The sequence below is a fragment of the Fusarium venenatum genome (genome assembly GCF_020744135.1).
Source record: "Fusarium venenatum strain MPI-CAGE-CH-0201 chromosome Unknown EDB82scaffold_1, whole genome shotgun sequence".
Lineage (NCBI taxonomy): Eukaryota > Fungi > Ascomycota > Sordariomycetes > Hypocreales > Nectriaceae > Fusarium > Fusarium venenatum.
The window spans coordinates 1,781,123-1,795,802 of record NW_027072129.1 but is presented as its reverse complement, the minus strand read 5'-3'; the positions used below and the strand labels follow the sequence as shown (position 1 = coordinate 1,795,802).

Below are 14,680 nucleotides of genomic sequence, written 5' to 3'. Positions count from 1 at the left end.
TTCAACTTTGCTGTTGTAGTATCATACAACTCGAGGCCTGGCTTTCTTTCTCTTACTTGAACAATTTCTTTTTGAATAGTATCTAATCTCTCGATATTTATCTCATGAAAGATATGAATGTCCCTCAATTTCCTTTTCAAGTGAGGAAAGCTATCAATTACCAATCATGGAACGTGGGGTTGGCCGTGACGACATTAAAGCCGCTTCTCTCACCCTGTAGCGATATCAACTTGCATACTCTTGTGTAATTGTTCCGTGTTAGAGTCTCTTCGCTACGAAATACTTCCTCTTCATTTATTATATTGCCTGAGCAATACCACCCTCTCATTCATACCGGGTACTCAAACTTGGTGATCCCCTCAACCTTATTATAGTAACCCCTCATCACATCACCAATATCCCGAAAGATCCCCGCCATGGCAGCAACATCTCAACCACGAGGCATCAGAATTGCCATTGATAGAGGAGGCACTTTCACCGACTGTGTAGGAGAGCATAATGGAAAAGAAATCATTATCAAGCTTCTGTCCGAAGATCCGGCCAACTACAAGGATGCCCCGCTTGAAGGCATTCGGCGCATCATGAGCCACTTCCTTGGCCGAGATATCCCCCGAGGTGAAGCTCTGGATACCTCCAAGATTGACTCCATCAGAATGGGAACAACCGTCGCTACAAATGCCTTGCTTGAACGAAAGGGCGAAAAGATCGCCATGGTCGTAACCAAGGGTTTCAAGGACTGCTTGACCATTGGAAATCAGTCAAGACCAAAGATTTTCGATCTTGCCATTCGAAAGCCTGATGTGTTGTACGAAAAGGTGGTTGAGATTGATGAGCGAGTTACCCTCGAAGACTATGCCGAGGATCCTGAAAGGACGCGAACCGAGGCAGAGGCTCAAGTCGGCACCAAAGAAGCAGAAGGCAAGACTTTGGTCCGGGGATTGTCAGGCGAGACAGTGAGAATCCTCAAAAGAGCTGAAGAAGACGATATTCGATCAAAACTCAAGGACGTTTATGACCAAGGTATCCGCAGTATCGCTGTGTGTCTTATGCATGGCTATACTTACCCCGACCATGAGGCCTTGATTGGCCGCGTAGCTAAGGATGTCGGCTTTCAGCACATCTCTCTTAGCCACGAGCTTATGCCTATGATAAAGTTAGTATCTCGAGTTACTTCTGTATGTGCCGATGCATATCTCACCCCAGCTATTCGTAAATACATCGACGGCTTTCAGGCTGGATTTGAAGGTGGACTTGGAACTCGCAGCGTAAAGGAGGAAACCGGCGCAAAGGGAGCGAGGTGCGAGTTTATGCAGAGCGATGGTGGCCTAGTCGACGTGGAAAAGTTTACTGGATTAAAGGCAATCCTGTCTGGTCCTGCTGGAGGTGTGGTAGGGTACGCGATAACATCATATGATGAGGAAACCAAGACTCCTGTCATCGGTTTCGATATGGTAAGTTTGACAGGATAGAATTGCAAGGAAATTAGAATCTGACTTTCGTAGGGCGGTACCAGCACCGATGTTTCGAGGTATGGCGAGGGGCGATATGAGCATGTTTTTGAAACGACAACTGCTGGTGTGACCATCCAGTCCCCCCAACTGGACATCAACACCGTCGCAGCAGGAGGCGGATCTCGTCTCTTTTTCAGAAACGGACTGTTCGTTGTCGGACCCGAGTCTGCAGGCGCTCACCCAGGTCCTGCATGCTATCGAAAGGGAGGACCCGCTACGGTTACTGATGCCAACCTGGTCCTTGGTCGCCTGCTTCCCGAGTTTTTCCCCAAAATCTTTGGAGAAAACGAAGACGAGGGCTTGGATGTTGAAGCTAGCAGAAAGGTTCTTCAAGAACTGGCTGACCAAGTCAACCGGGAAAGCGATAAGAATCTGACAGCTGATGAAGTAGCGTATGGATTCTTGACTGTTGCCAATGAAACAATGACTCGGCCCATTCGATCTATTACCGAAGCCAAGGGTCACGATTCTTCGAAACATCGACTCGCTACCTTTGGAGGCGCAGGTGGTCAGCATGCTGTTGCAATTGCAGAGTCCTTGGGCATTCAACAGATTCTGGTCCATCGATATTCCTCCGTTCTTTCGGCATATGGTATGGCTCTTGCAGATGTTGTCGATGAGCGACAGGAGCCCGATTCGTTGGTATGGAAGAACGATGACAAGACAGTTAACGAACTGAAGAAGAAAATGGAGAAGCTCAAGGATCAGTCACGAAAATCTCTCAGCGACCAAGGATTCCAAGAAGATGAGATTGCCTTTGAGGAATATCTCAACATGAGATATCGCGGTACTGAATCAGCCCTTATGATTGTTAGACCGACAGCAGAAGAGGCCAAAGAACACTTTGACGGAAAAGAATGGGATTTTGGCCAAGCTTTCGTTAAGCAGCACAGATATGAGTTCGGCTTCACACTTGACGAACGAGACATTATCATTGACGATGTTCGTGTCCGTGGTATCGGCAAGAGTTTCCGACACCAGGATGATACAGTGGACAAGCAGCTCAAAGACTTGAAGCAACAAGAGGTTTCCGACAAGAAGAAGCTCAACAGTCAACGAGTTTACTTTGAAGGAGGTAGGAACGAAACTCCCATCTTTAAGCTCGAGGATCTTGAAGTGGGCGACTCTATTCCTGGACCTGCCATGCTTGCAGACGGTACACAGACAATTGTCGTGACGCCCAAAGCAACAGCGATTATCCTCAAGACTCATGTAGTCATCAACCTAGAGAAACAGGGAGCAAAGACCGAGTAAATCCTTCATTGTTATTGAGGTGTAGATGGAGCTAACACGTAACTAGGTCTGCCATGGCATCGGAGAATCGAGAGGTTGACCCCATCATGCTTAGCATCTTCGGTCATCGTTTCATGGCCATTGCTGAGCAGATGGGACGTGCCCTACAAAAGACCAGTGTCAGCACAAATGTCAAGGAGAGACTCGACTTCTCCTGTGCTATCTTTGACGCAACAGGCGGTCTTGTGGCCAATGCTCCCCATCTTCCCGTACATCTTGGGTCGATGTCCACATGCGTGCGGCGCCAGGCTGAGATTTGGAAAGGAAAGTTGGAAAAGGGCGACGTCATTATCTCTAACCATCCTTCATACGGTGGAACTCATCTTCCCGATGTGACCCTTTTGATGCCGGCTTTTGACGAGAAGGGGGAGAACATTCTCTTTTACGCCGCGTCGCGAGCTCATCATGCTGATATTGGTGGCATCAGCGCAGGCAGTATGCCTCCTCACTCGCGAGAGCTATACCAAGAAGGTGCTTCTATCAGAAGCGAAAAGCTTGTGAGCGGTGGCAAGTTCAACGAGAAGCGAGTGGTGGAGCTATTCTATGAAGAACCTGCCAAATATCCTGGCTGCAGCGGAACACGCTGTTTGGCTGACAACATTAATGACTTGAGAGCACAGGTATCAGCCAACCAGAAGGGAATCTCGTTGATCGAGACCCTGATTGCTGAGTATGGCGAAGAGACGGTGCAGTTTTACATGGTCCATATCCAAAACAATGCTGAGCAATGCGTGCGTCGACTACTCAAGGACGTCTACAAACGATTCGAAGGCAAGGATCTGTCCGCAGTCGACTTTATGGATGATGGTTCCCCTATACGCCTAAAAATTCGGATCGATGCTGAAAAGGGAGAGGCCGAATTCGATTTCTCTGGCACTGGCCCCGAGGTTTACGGTAACATCAACGCACCACAAGCTATCACGTTTAGTGCTATCATCTACTGCCTGCGATGTCTTATCTCAGAAGATATTCCTCTGAATCAGGGATGCCTGAAGCCAATTCACGTCAAGATCCCTCCCAAGTCTATCTTATCACCCTCACCTGGCGCGGCTGTTGTCGGAGGAAACGTCCTCACCAGTCAGCGCATCACGGACGTCATTTTCAAGGCATTCCAAGCCTGCGCTGCCAGCCAAGGCTGCTGCAATAACTTGACCTTTGGATTTGGCGGCAACCAAGATGGAGCTGAAGCGGTCAAGGGATTTGGCTATTATGAGACCATCGCTGGTGGGAGCGGTGCGGGTTCTGACTGGGAGGGTACAAGCGGTGTTCACTGCCACATGACAAACACTCGCATCACAGACTCAGAAATATTCGAAAGACGATACCCTGTTCTCCTCCGCGAATTTTCTATCCGCTCTGGATCAGGAGGACAAGGTCAGCACCGCGGCGGTGATGGTGTCATCCGCGACATCGAGTTTCGCATTCCTCTTCAAGTATCCATCCTCAGCGAGCGTCGCGTCTATCGTCCCTATGGCTTGAACGGCGGAGGTGACGGAGAATGTGGTCTCAACCTTTGGGTCCGAAAGGTTGAAAAGGCAAACTGGGAGGCATCCCTGAAGCAGTTTCACACCAGGGATGACGCGGGCGAGGTAGAGTATGAGGAGAGACATGTCAACATGGGAGCCAAGAACACGGCTGCGATGAAGGCTGGAGATCGCATCATCATCTGCACACCTGGAGGAGGTGCGTGGGGAGCCGAGGGAGCCGAGAGTGTAGCCAAAAAGAAGGTCGATCATACTGAAGCGTGGAGGAAGGGAAGTGGTAGTGCGAGGGATGAAACTGCGCTTCAGGCTTAGACAAGGTGATGGGATTATTTACAAGACTAAGTGATGAGTTTATCTAAGATTGACTTAGTATCTTTGGCTCTTCTTCAAACCCCTTACAGTAATTTGAGACTCATGAATACTGAACAAAGCCACTTTCAAAGGCCTGGTATTGGTGTTATTTTGTGGGACATGGAAGCCTAGAATGTGTCTGATTTAGCGCCAGCCCTATAAACTCAGGTCTAAACATTATCGAGACATGAGCGTGAATTTCGACTATGGTTGTGTCACTCTGAAACAATGACAGCAGGTAAAGTACATTTCTGCTGATCCTAACGTGAAGCCTTATTGTTTAGGTACTCTTTGATGCCTGTCATGATTTAGTTTGAGCTTATCCAAAACAAGCTATAGGAAGTTGCTATAGTTTAGTTACGCTTGAGGAAGTCAGACCCGTCTTGGAAGTTCCCCCCTGTTCAATGATTGAAATAAGTAAGGGAGGAAGGGTTCGGCCTAGAACATTTCGATGAGAGACAATGCCCATGTTGGGAAGGAAAGAAGAAAAACCCCGCAGAAGGGGCATCGAAACCTATCCATGAGGGTGCAAAGAGGAAGGAGTTGGCTCCCTCTATAGGGAGGTGCTTGAAAATTCTGGTCAAACGTTACTTATCAACTTACAACTTGATCTTCAACACCAACACCAATACTGATATCAACTGCTGATCACTACCTTGAATGATCCCGGCAATCTGAATAATTGGCGGCCAATTCCGATCAAACTTTCCCCTGATCGCCGCTGTTCTTTCACTGCAAAGGAAGTCATGTGCCAGTCTTCTCTGGCCGTGCTGTGCCATATGCAAGTCAATACGCCACATCGATGTCAAAAAGACGTTGGAACAAGAATCGTTTACCTCCCGAATCGATACTCAAGCAGCCAACCAATGGATATGCCCAATTGCTCGCCACTCATATAAGTCCCAGTCAGCCCTACGGAGCTCAAGCATGGGTTGCTGCATTAGCTTAACCACTGATGGGCCAGGGCTTTTGGCCCCCAACCACCATGCTGGACCCTTTGTGTAGGTGATCTACAATTCTACAATCGCCTCCCAATGATTGAGAGCCTCGTTCGAATACCTTTCCAAATTCAGGCTACAGTCTCTTCTGCCTTGCCCGGGAACAGGGGAGCCTGGAATTGTGCGTCTTGAAAAGCCAATGACGGCTTGTCCGATGCAATGCAGTTCAAGGTTGAGCTGTTGGGCTTCCTGTTCGCATCTATACACCTATGAATCTACGTCTCATTTGAGTTCACGATGCATTATGTGTATTGGTGCATGCTTAGTAGGCCCGTAATAAATGTCTCATACTTGAGTACCTTCATCTAATATGAAGCAGCTCAAGACTTAGTTCACTATATTGATGCCATGATGGATGCCTGACGCCGAGTTATGCATCACAACTGTGGCGTAAAATTCGAGAACAAGGATAACAGTCGGAATCAGAGTCAGGTGGTTGGTTCTTGAACGACACATCACTTTGTTGTTGTTGAGAATTCCATGGTTATGCATCGAGTTTCCTCACGAACTAGTCGTTCATATTCACCGGAATTAAAAGCACAGCCTTACCGCAACTACCATACGGATTTGTTCCTTTCGAGGACATCTTAAGGCGTCTCAACACACTTGCATGTGATCAGAACCAGTTCGTGATTTTGCACTGCCTTTGTGCGTCGTGAGCTTCGACCAAACAAACTTTGAGAGGTCCTAGATATCCCGTTGCTATAGCTCCAGCTAGCCAATCTGAGACGCGAGAGTTCATGTTATATCGAGTCACTGATCACACCCCTTGTCCCCTGACCTTGTTAGGCATCCCTTTTCACGGAATCCTTGGCTTCACATGGTGCTTGAACACTAAGCCGGGTCTGTTACCTGAAGAAGAAACTCCACTACATTCCACCTTTGCGATGAATAGGAGATTCGAGACAACAATGGGACCGGTCCGTAAGTATCATGTGTGAGACTACGTGCATGCATTCGCTAATCAACAACTTCACGGCAATTTATCAAGAGCCACTTACGGCTCTTAGCCTGAGATTCTCACCGGAGTTTCCTGCCTGTGACTGAGGCCTCACCGATGAGCAAAGTTTGAGGTTGGCTAGACTTGACGGCAGACTCCAAGCATACCAAACACGGGTTGTTTGTCCAAGATTTGCGGCTCTGCGCACGTTCTAGGGATACTACGTTCCAGTTGCTGAAGAGATATTAAGGAGCCGTCAAGTTCTTCGATCTAGACCTCAACTATCACTTGCTATTCACTGTCTCAAAGCATTCTCCGCACAATCATTTCGTGTACCAAAAGTATCTCCTTGTCAAATTCTATTCTTCCAGCCAAATCCAACAGTATGATGCGCATAGCTATTGCCGGAGGTACTGGTCTTGGGTACCTCCTGGCGAGCCAACTTTCCCAAGCAGCCTACGCTTATCAAGTTGTCGTTCTATCACGTTCTGTAAGTACTGTCCTTGGAGACCCAATCTTTCTAACTGAATAGGAACACCCTGAGTATGCAGGACTTGATGTTCAAGTCACAGCTGTAGACTACGATAATGAAGATGACCTCTCATTCGCACTTCAAGGAGTGAATCTTGTTATATGCACATTCTCGGGGAATGAACAACTCAACCTAATCAACGCAGCCGCCCAGAATGGCGTGCAGTTCTTTGTCCCTTCCGAATTCGAAGGCTCGATTGACAAACGTCCCGACAATGATCAACTCTACCCCTATTCCTACTCGACCGAAGCGAGACAACTTTTGAGACGCTGGGCAAGGTCATCCCAGATGAAGTGGACCGTATTCTCCTGCGGTATCTTCATGGAGAGATTTCTTCCCGGCGGACTCGGAAGTATGTTTATTGGCTACCGTTCCGAGTTGGCCATGGCTGGATCTTACCTAGTTAACACAAGCGCGTACACTGCCGAGTGCGTAGAGAAAAACGCCCGAGGACATACAGTTAGAGTATGCATGACATCTGTCTACGACGTGGCTCAGTTCGTGGTCGCAGCTATTGTCCTGGGGCCGGCGAGCTGGCCTCGAGAATTGTCCATGCGAGGAGACCGATTGTCGGTTCGCGATGTCGTTGGACAATGCTCGAGGGCTTTGAATGGTAATCCCAGCAAACTACTCATGGTATATCCTAAGCTAACTCGTCAGCCCCTTTTCAGCTTTCCCAGTGGCAGGCCGCAGATCCTGATCGACTTGCTACTTCGTCTTACCAGGAGGGCGATTATGCAAAATACCTATTCTATCGACAGCTCCAGGCGACTGTCGAAGGAAGATATGATTTTAGTCAGGCATCTCTAAACGATCTTGTCAATGCAAGTTCGCGAGTCAATGTTCAGCCCCAAAGTTTTCGCCAGTGGTTGAGTGCCAACTTTTAAGAGTAAACAGGACTTAGATAGACCTTCTTTTCATTTTCCCATTTCTTTTTCGGCCCAGAATACGCGTTAGTCTTTTTCTTTTACCGGACTTTCATTATATCTTAGATGGGCTGTGTACTTTCATTTGTATTTGTGCGGCTGTGCTGGATTCACACGAGTTGGTGCTGGCAACAACAAGGCAACAGATGCGGGTCATGTCGCGATATTTCTTTTTTGTTCATATGTATTCTTAGAAACAAAATCCACTCCATTCTTTTTAAATGCTCGGTCACACTGCATAGTGAATTTGTGTTTGGCTTTGTGGCTTTATCGATCAATGGCCATGGTTGGCGGTTACATATACAAACACTAGAGGTGTTGCTGTAGGATAAATCAACGAATCAGTCATCTTCAATAAGAAGAACTATGGTTTCTCAAATCCTTTCTAGATTTATCTTCCTTAGCACCAAAGTTCTTGTCCTTTAGGGAAAATTAAGTACAAAGTGATCTCTAATCTAGTGGCCTTATGAAACAGGCACTTTTCTAAAATCGCAAAGACAGTGAGTGGTTGAATCCTTTTAACCCGTCCGTGTTGAACATGCCTCAAATCTCAGTATGCAACGCCTTTATGCACCCCTTCACCTTTTCCGAAATCTCAGTCTATCGTCTTGTTGTAAATAATCATGTCTCTAGGCATCGTTGGCCTTTCCCTTTGACTCGGCATCTTTATTTGCCTCATCACCGAAGTCGTCTCCAAACTCCTCGACAATCCAGAGACAAAACTTCTCCCACTCAATCTGCCACTGCTGCATACGCTTGGCCTTGAGAGTGCTGCCCAGGCTGGCTTGCTTGATGCCCTCAATCCAATCGGCCTGGCTCTGATCCTCAAAGGCAGCCCATCTGACACTGTTTTCGGCGAGACTGCCGAGGCCTGCGAGACCAAGGTTCTTCCATCCTTGGACGGCCTGGAAGAAGTCGTGCGACATGCCGGCTGTGTCTTGCCCAAGCATAGCGGGATCATCGTTACACAGACTGCAAGCAACACCACGAGCCAGAAGGGCTGGCAGGGGATGGGCTGTTACAGAGCCACAGAGACGGAGGACTTCGTTGGAGATGGGGCAGGACTCAATGAGGATGCGCTTCTCCTTGACCATATCGATGAGGAGAGGGTGCTTGAAGAGACTGAATCCGTGACCTATGCGTCGAGTTCCTAGCAGGATTGCATCAAATATGTTGGAATCGGTGTCTGTGCCGTCGCCGAGGGTCTCTCCGGCGTGGAAAAAGAAAGGAATGTTAACGCCCTCCTCAGAGCACTGCTTGCGGAACCAAAACAGCTCGGGGAGAAGATCGGATAGGGGCCGACCCAAGTCTTCAGGGCCCACGAGATCGTATCCCGCAATGAGATCGGGAAAGCTCATCTTGGTGGCGATGCAAAAGTCCATGTTCTCGACAATCATACGAGTTGGCCAGCTGCGTAGAGATGTCCAGATGGTAGTGAGACCCCAGAAACCCTCTCCTTCGGGCGACTTCTTGAAGTTGTCGATTTCCTCGCGAATGACCTCAAACAGGTGGTTATAGTCCTTCTCAGGCTCTTCTTGCTGGTCGCGGCAGTAGTTAAGTGACCACGTCATGCTATTATTGTCAGAGGATGTTTGGAATCATATGGTTCGTCACTTACCGAAGCTCGGCCCAGTTCACACCATCATCTTTGAGGTTCTTCATGAGTTCACGAAGGAAGACTCGGAGCATGGGTTCGTAGTGAATGATGGTGGCGCAAACCATGAAACACTTTGCGAACTTGACCCAGATTGCATCGATGCCGTGGTGTTGCTCGTGGCTGTCAGTGACGGAGAGGGTACATCTTCCCTTGAGCCACTTGAAGAAACCTGTTCTTCCGCCATGAGGGAACTCATCGGCCGCCTTTGTCAATGGCACAAAGGTACCAGCCTTGTAGCTCTCATCCCAAATGGAGACCTCGGCGTCAGCCTGCTTTCTGTATCGAAAGTTGGGAGTAGCCTCTTCTCTGGACTCATAGGTGTTGAGGGGCAGGTCACTGCTTATGTGCATGCCTGGCATTTTGAGAAGCTGATCAAAGAGGAAATCAAAGTTGACCATAGCATCCATGTGGGCGTGCAGCAGAGCACCCTTTGGCATACGACGAACAATCTTCCAGAGATTGGTCTTTTCCATTCGGTCCTTTGCGAGCATGAACATCATTCCTGGGAAGATGCACTCATTTCCAGCCTGGGCGAGGTCCTCCTCGACTTGAGGGGTCCAGACGGTGTCTTTCTCTTGATCACGAATGCGTTCGACAATGTCACTGGCGCGCTTGGCAATAGGCGAAAGAGAAGCCTTGAAAGAAGCATCGGAGCGAGACTTTTTTTCTTGGGTTATGAGGTTTGCCCGGCCTGTGAGATACTGCTGCAGGAAAGGGTCGGAGAGAGACGGGATGTCCTGAGACACCTCCTCCCACTCCTCGTTGGACATGGTATGTTCATCAGCCATGTTTGCTTTGCTGAACTTTTAGAAGAAAATGATGGCAAAGCAGAGTCAAAACTGATGGTGAAGTGTTGGTCTTGTGAGTAGGATGTTTAAAAAACGGTGGATATACAGTAGTCTGAATAGGCAGGTCGGGGGAAAACGTAGGGGGAGCTAGAGTGAGGGCCTAGAGAATTGTTCAAGTCAGATAAGACTGCTTATGACAGCATGAAAAGTACTAACGTAGATTCTAGGCCAATATGAGTATCACACGTCAGATAATTGACATGTAGTAATATTGTCAAGAAAAAGAAGGATCAAAAAGAATACATCATATCTAGAGTGACGGAATGTAGCGGTAGAGACGGGTAGAGAGTGCCTAAGTGTGAGAGTAAGCAAAACGGTTGCGCTTCGAGGTAAACGTAACAAACGGTGACTCGAGCTGGAGGTCTTCGCCGATAACCGACGTACTCCGTCTCACGTGATCAGTTGGGTGCTGCACCAAAGTGATGGACCCTTCCTCAACCCCTCGTTGGGTACTTGAGAATCATGCACTATCATCACATTTGATTGTTGGCCAATCTCTTACCCTAAACATGCTCGCATTCTAACCAGTGGCTTTATTCAATGAAGCTATATCCTCGCCCTTTTCTGCTCCCAATTCTGCGGTGTACGACACAGAGAAAGGATACCCTGGTCTGTCACCTACATGTGACTGTGCCTTGCAGCATCAAGCCCATAGCATGAACGGCAATCACAACCAACTGCATTATTGGATGTCACTCTGCTAACTAGCTCGCGGCTGTTCCTGAGAGGCTATTCGCTCCCGCAAATCCCCCTAGAAGGGCCCTAGCTATCCTCGCCCTATAGCGCGAAACCTCGCGACTCCCAATGGCAATCGTCACGTCCATCACTTGGAATCACACTGCACGACCCATCACAGCTTTGAGAAAACTCGAGACCGACTCTTCATTTTTTCACTCATAACAAATGTTACTCTCCCCCGCTTACTTTGGGGCTTGATATCGTGACTTAATCCTTCGGGTCCAACATGCATTCACACGCTTCGGTTGGATGCCTGTGAATGGGCTTATTTGTGCTGATCGCGAGTAGTCTCACCTTGATCAGCGAGTGAATTGATGTCCTGGGCCATTATAAAAGGTAGGTTATATCCTTTGTCGCAGTCATTGATATCAATCAGATCCTCCACGACCATCTTTGAACACTTTGAGCTGGCCTCAATCGCATCACTCCAAGCCTTTTACTCTATTTAATCACTCAAGATACCCAATACCCACAGTATACATCATACTGCACTATTCAATCACTTCAAGATGAAGTCTTTCTCTGTGATCACACTCCTCTGCACTCTTGCCACCGCTGCAGTTATCCCTCGAGATACTGTCTTTGACGGCCACTGCTGCTTCACACTACATGACGTAGCCAGCGGTGCTGCAGTGCAAGAAAACAGCAATGGAAACTTGCTTCTCAACGCTGGCGCCACCAACGGCTTCTTCTGCATTGACCTGTCCAATTCGCAAAACATTCTGCGAGACCGCGCTTTCAATGCCTGTTTCCTGAACCCCAGCGGCGAGGTCAAATGCATCGACCCAACACCCGGCTTCGAGTCTTGGACATTGAAGAAGAGCGGCAGCAATACTGTCCTTCATCGTGACGGTGCAACCGCTTTCAACTCATGCTCCAAGACTTCAACAAGTTCAAAGGGAACGGTGCTCTTTGGCGATAAGCATGATGGTGCTTCGACGTGCAAGAAGACCACGCTGAAGGTGAAGAATTTGAAGGGGGCATGCAAGAACCTTTGAGTTGGCGAAAAGATGGACTAATTGACTGAGCTTTTCTGTATTTTGGTATTTCAATTCTCGACTAGCAAGTCCTACTTTAGCAGTGTATTCTTAATAGATAAATTCAAGTACAGAAGCTCGGACTGTTGTAATGCCCGTGTTTGCGATCGCCGTGAACTGCTTGTGCGCATGCATACATGTATGTACGTTCGTGGGTCTTGCTGGGATCAGCCGTGGTGAGGATGTCAAAGCTTGGGTGACATGTCACTCTCAGCACTCCCATACACAACCCCAATATCCCTCATAAGCTGCTCCTTAGCCGACACCTTTTGTCGCGTCGTAATAACGTTCTTTGCCTCTAGGAAGCGTAAAAAGATATCCAGTGCAATCTGGTCACCATCACTGCCCGCATCGACGAAAAGCAGGATAGATACCAGTATGTCTGCAACGCCCCAGAGGATTTCCCTGGCGTCGCCCATCAAATCTGTCAGGGACTCACTTTCAAGACGTTGCCTCAATGTCTTCCAAGCTTCCAATGGGCCCCAGCCTTGAGGTCGAGAAATCCTTCCTTGAAAAGCAATACCTCTCCTCACGGAATCTTCAAGAGCGTCGAGGGCCTCTTGACCGCCCTTGGGATGCTTTAATGCACGTAGAAAATCGGTGCTTAGAACATCTGTCGTGCCCTCCCAGATGGGCAGCACGGTGCAGTCGCGGTGCAGGCGGGCGATATTGAGATATTCTTGTTCTTCGTTGGCGAGGTATCCGACACCACCAAGCGATTCCATACATGAGAAGAGCAGTTGAACGGATGCTTTGCAGACATAGGCTTTGGTGAGTTGTGTGAGAACTCGTACCAGCGGTGCAGCATGCTGTTTCGACGGTGTAAGTGTCTCTAGTGCTGATGATAGACTTGAAGTCGAGGAAACGCCATGTTCAGAGACGCCAAGAACATAAGATGTGAACATGGAAAGAAGCATGAGTCCCCTGTACTCGCAAGATGTCTTTGACATAGTTCTCATGTGCAACGAGCTTTCTGTAAGCTTCATCCGAGTACCCCTTCCTGCACCCACTTCTCGCACCTGAGCATAAGCCCTCGCGATGGCCAGTCCCCTTCCTAGGTATCCAACAGCCGCGATTGAAGAATGAACTCGAGTCAGTGTCAAGACGTTTGCAATCTCTTGAATGCCACGGCCCTCCTGGCCTACAAGCCAGGCCCGCATGTCTTCAAGAACGAGTTCGGCGGTAGGAAGGGATTGCGTGCCCGATTTATTCTTGAGTCGTTGAATGCGCACACCATTTAGTTTCTCTCCATTTTCTTTTGATAGTCCTGTGACTGTAGTGGCATGGGGATCATGCTTGTACATTGGCGCGATGAAAGTTGAGAGTCCACCTTTGGATGTACGGGCCAGAAGGACAGTCATTCTTGAGTCGGTCGCTGAGGAGAACCACTTGAAGCCGCTAATACTCCAGGGTCCTAGGGGAATATCCTCAATCTTTGAGGCCAGTCCAATATCAGAGGCAGTTATTGCTGTGGTTTCGGTTAGTGATACATCACTGCCCCCTGTTCTTTCTGTCATCCACTGCCCGCTCGTCCAGGCATAGGAAGAATCTCTCGAAATTAGATGTTGGAATGCATTCTCAAAAACTCTTCTCTGTGTATCCGTTAAATACTTTGAGAGCTCGGGGCTTTTTAGGTGTGTCTGCAAAAGTCGAGCAGCACCGTCTTGCATAGCAGAAGGACAGCCAACATTAGCACATGACGGCGTCCAAAGTTGTATACGCAAGAATTGGTACGCTCGTGCGAATGGGCCGTGTTCAGTATCATATCCGGCTGCGACGAAGCTGAGATAAGTTAGTGATAATGACTTGATGTGAAGATTTCGGCTCTTACCCTCGAGACAGACCGAAGTTCTGAAGGCCACGCCATCCCTCACCAGTGACTAGGTCGCCTTTCCACTGACCGAATACATCGCGGCCTGACCCCGTGAGATATGGCTTGTTTCGCTCGGCATCTGTTATCCAAGTAAAGACCTCGTCGGAGAGGACATCATCTCCAAGAGCAGCCACTTCAGCTTCAACTTGGCGGATGATGTGTTTTGGAAGGAACACTGATCAAGTCAGCACATGATAGTTGACAAGATTGGTATTAGCGTGAACCTACGCTTGAAGCATCTCTGGAACGCCACATCGTCGTAGAACTGATTATTCAGAACGGGCGGTTTCTGGAAGAAGCCCCTGTCTGCGCCTGAAGCCTCCATGCTGGGTTATCAGAGGAGGAGAGGGGGGAACGTTCTGGATATGTTGAATTTAGGAATAGCTGGGGCATCATTGTTGGGTATATGGACTGTGTTGCATACCAGGGTATTCCTTTGACCGGGCTTAAAGGAAGCATCAATCACAAGCCATCAACTACATGCCCATGGGT

At 48.5% G+C, this 14,680-nt stretch overlaps 5 protein-coding genes across 5 annotated transcripts; 3 read left to right on the top strand and 2 right to left on the bottom strand.

Annotated features, from left to right (window-relative positions):
• The first annotated feature begins 223 nt into the window (after positions 1–223).
• On the top strand, positions 224–4,819 carry EDB82DRAFT_483426 (Hydantoinase B/oxoprolinase-domain-containing protein). Its single transcript, XM_025731864.2, has 3 exons — positions 224–1,451; positions 1,503–2,761; positions 2,812–4,819. Exons 1-3 carry the CDS (start codon positions 417–419, stop codon positions 4,598–4,600), a joined length of 4,083 nt encoding a protein of 1,360 aa, XP_025590847.1. The 5' UTR covers positions 224–416; the 3' UTR covers positions 4,601–4,819.
• Positions 4,820–6,528: 1,709 nt separating this feature from the next.
• Positions 6,529–8,293, top strand: EDB82DRAFT_549829 (uncharacterized protein). Its single transcript, XM_025731866.2, has 3 exons — positions 6,529–7,067; positions 7,110–7,722; positions 7,770–8,293. The coding sequence occupies exons 1-3, from the start codon at positions 6,963–6,965 to the stop codon at positions 7,994–7,996; spliced, it is 945 nt and encodes a 314-aa protein (XP_025590848.1). The 5' UTR covers positions 6,529–6,962; the 3' UTR covers positions 7,997–8,293.
• Positions 8,294–8,562: 269 nt separating this feature from the next.
• Positions 8,563–10,572, bottom strand: EDB82DRAFT_13797 (uncharacterized protein). Its single transcript, XM_025731867.2, has 2 exons — positions 9,654–10,572; positions 8,563–9,607 (listed from the first exon to the last, which is right to left on the bottom strand). Exons 1-2 carry the CDS (start codon positions 10,478–10,480, stop codon positions 8,665–8,667), a joined length of 1,770 nt encoding a protein of 589 aa, XP_025590849.1. The 5' UTR covers positions 10,481–10,572; the 3' UTR covers positions 8,563–8,664.
• Positions 10,573–11,787: 1,215 nt separating this feature from the next.
• EDB82DRAFT_470161 (uncharacterized protein) lies at positions 11,788–12,276 on the top strand (the record flags this gene model as incomplete). The annotated part of the gene is made up of 1 exon (XM_025731868.1): positions 11,788–12,276. One exon carries the CDS (start codon positions 11,788–11,790, stop codon positions 12,274–12,276), a length of 489 nt encoding a protein of 162 aa, XP_025590850.1.
• A 122-nt stretch (positions 12,277–12,398) lies between these two features.
• Positions 12,399–14,606, bottom strand: EDB82DRAFT_455424 (acyl-CoA dehydrogenase/oxidase). Its single transcript, XM_025731869.2, has 3 exons — positions 14,417–14,606; positions 14,147–14,363; positions 12,399–14,097 (listed from the first exon to the last, which is right to left on the bottom strand). Exons 1-3 carry the CDS (start codon positions 14,511–14,513, stop codon positions 12,501–12,503), a joined length of 1,911 nt encoding a protein of 636 aa, XP_025590851.1. The 5' UTR covers positions 14,514–14,606; the 3' UTR covers positions 12,399–12,500.
• Between the last annotated feature and the right edge of the window lie 74 nt (positions 14,607–14,680).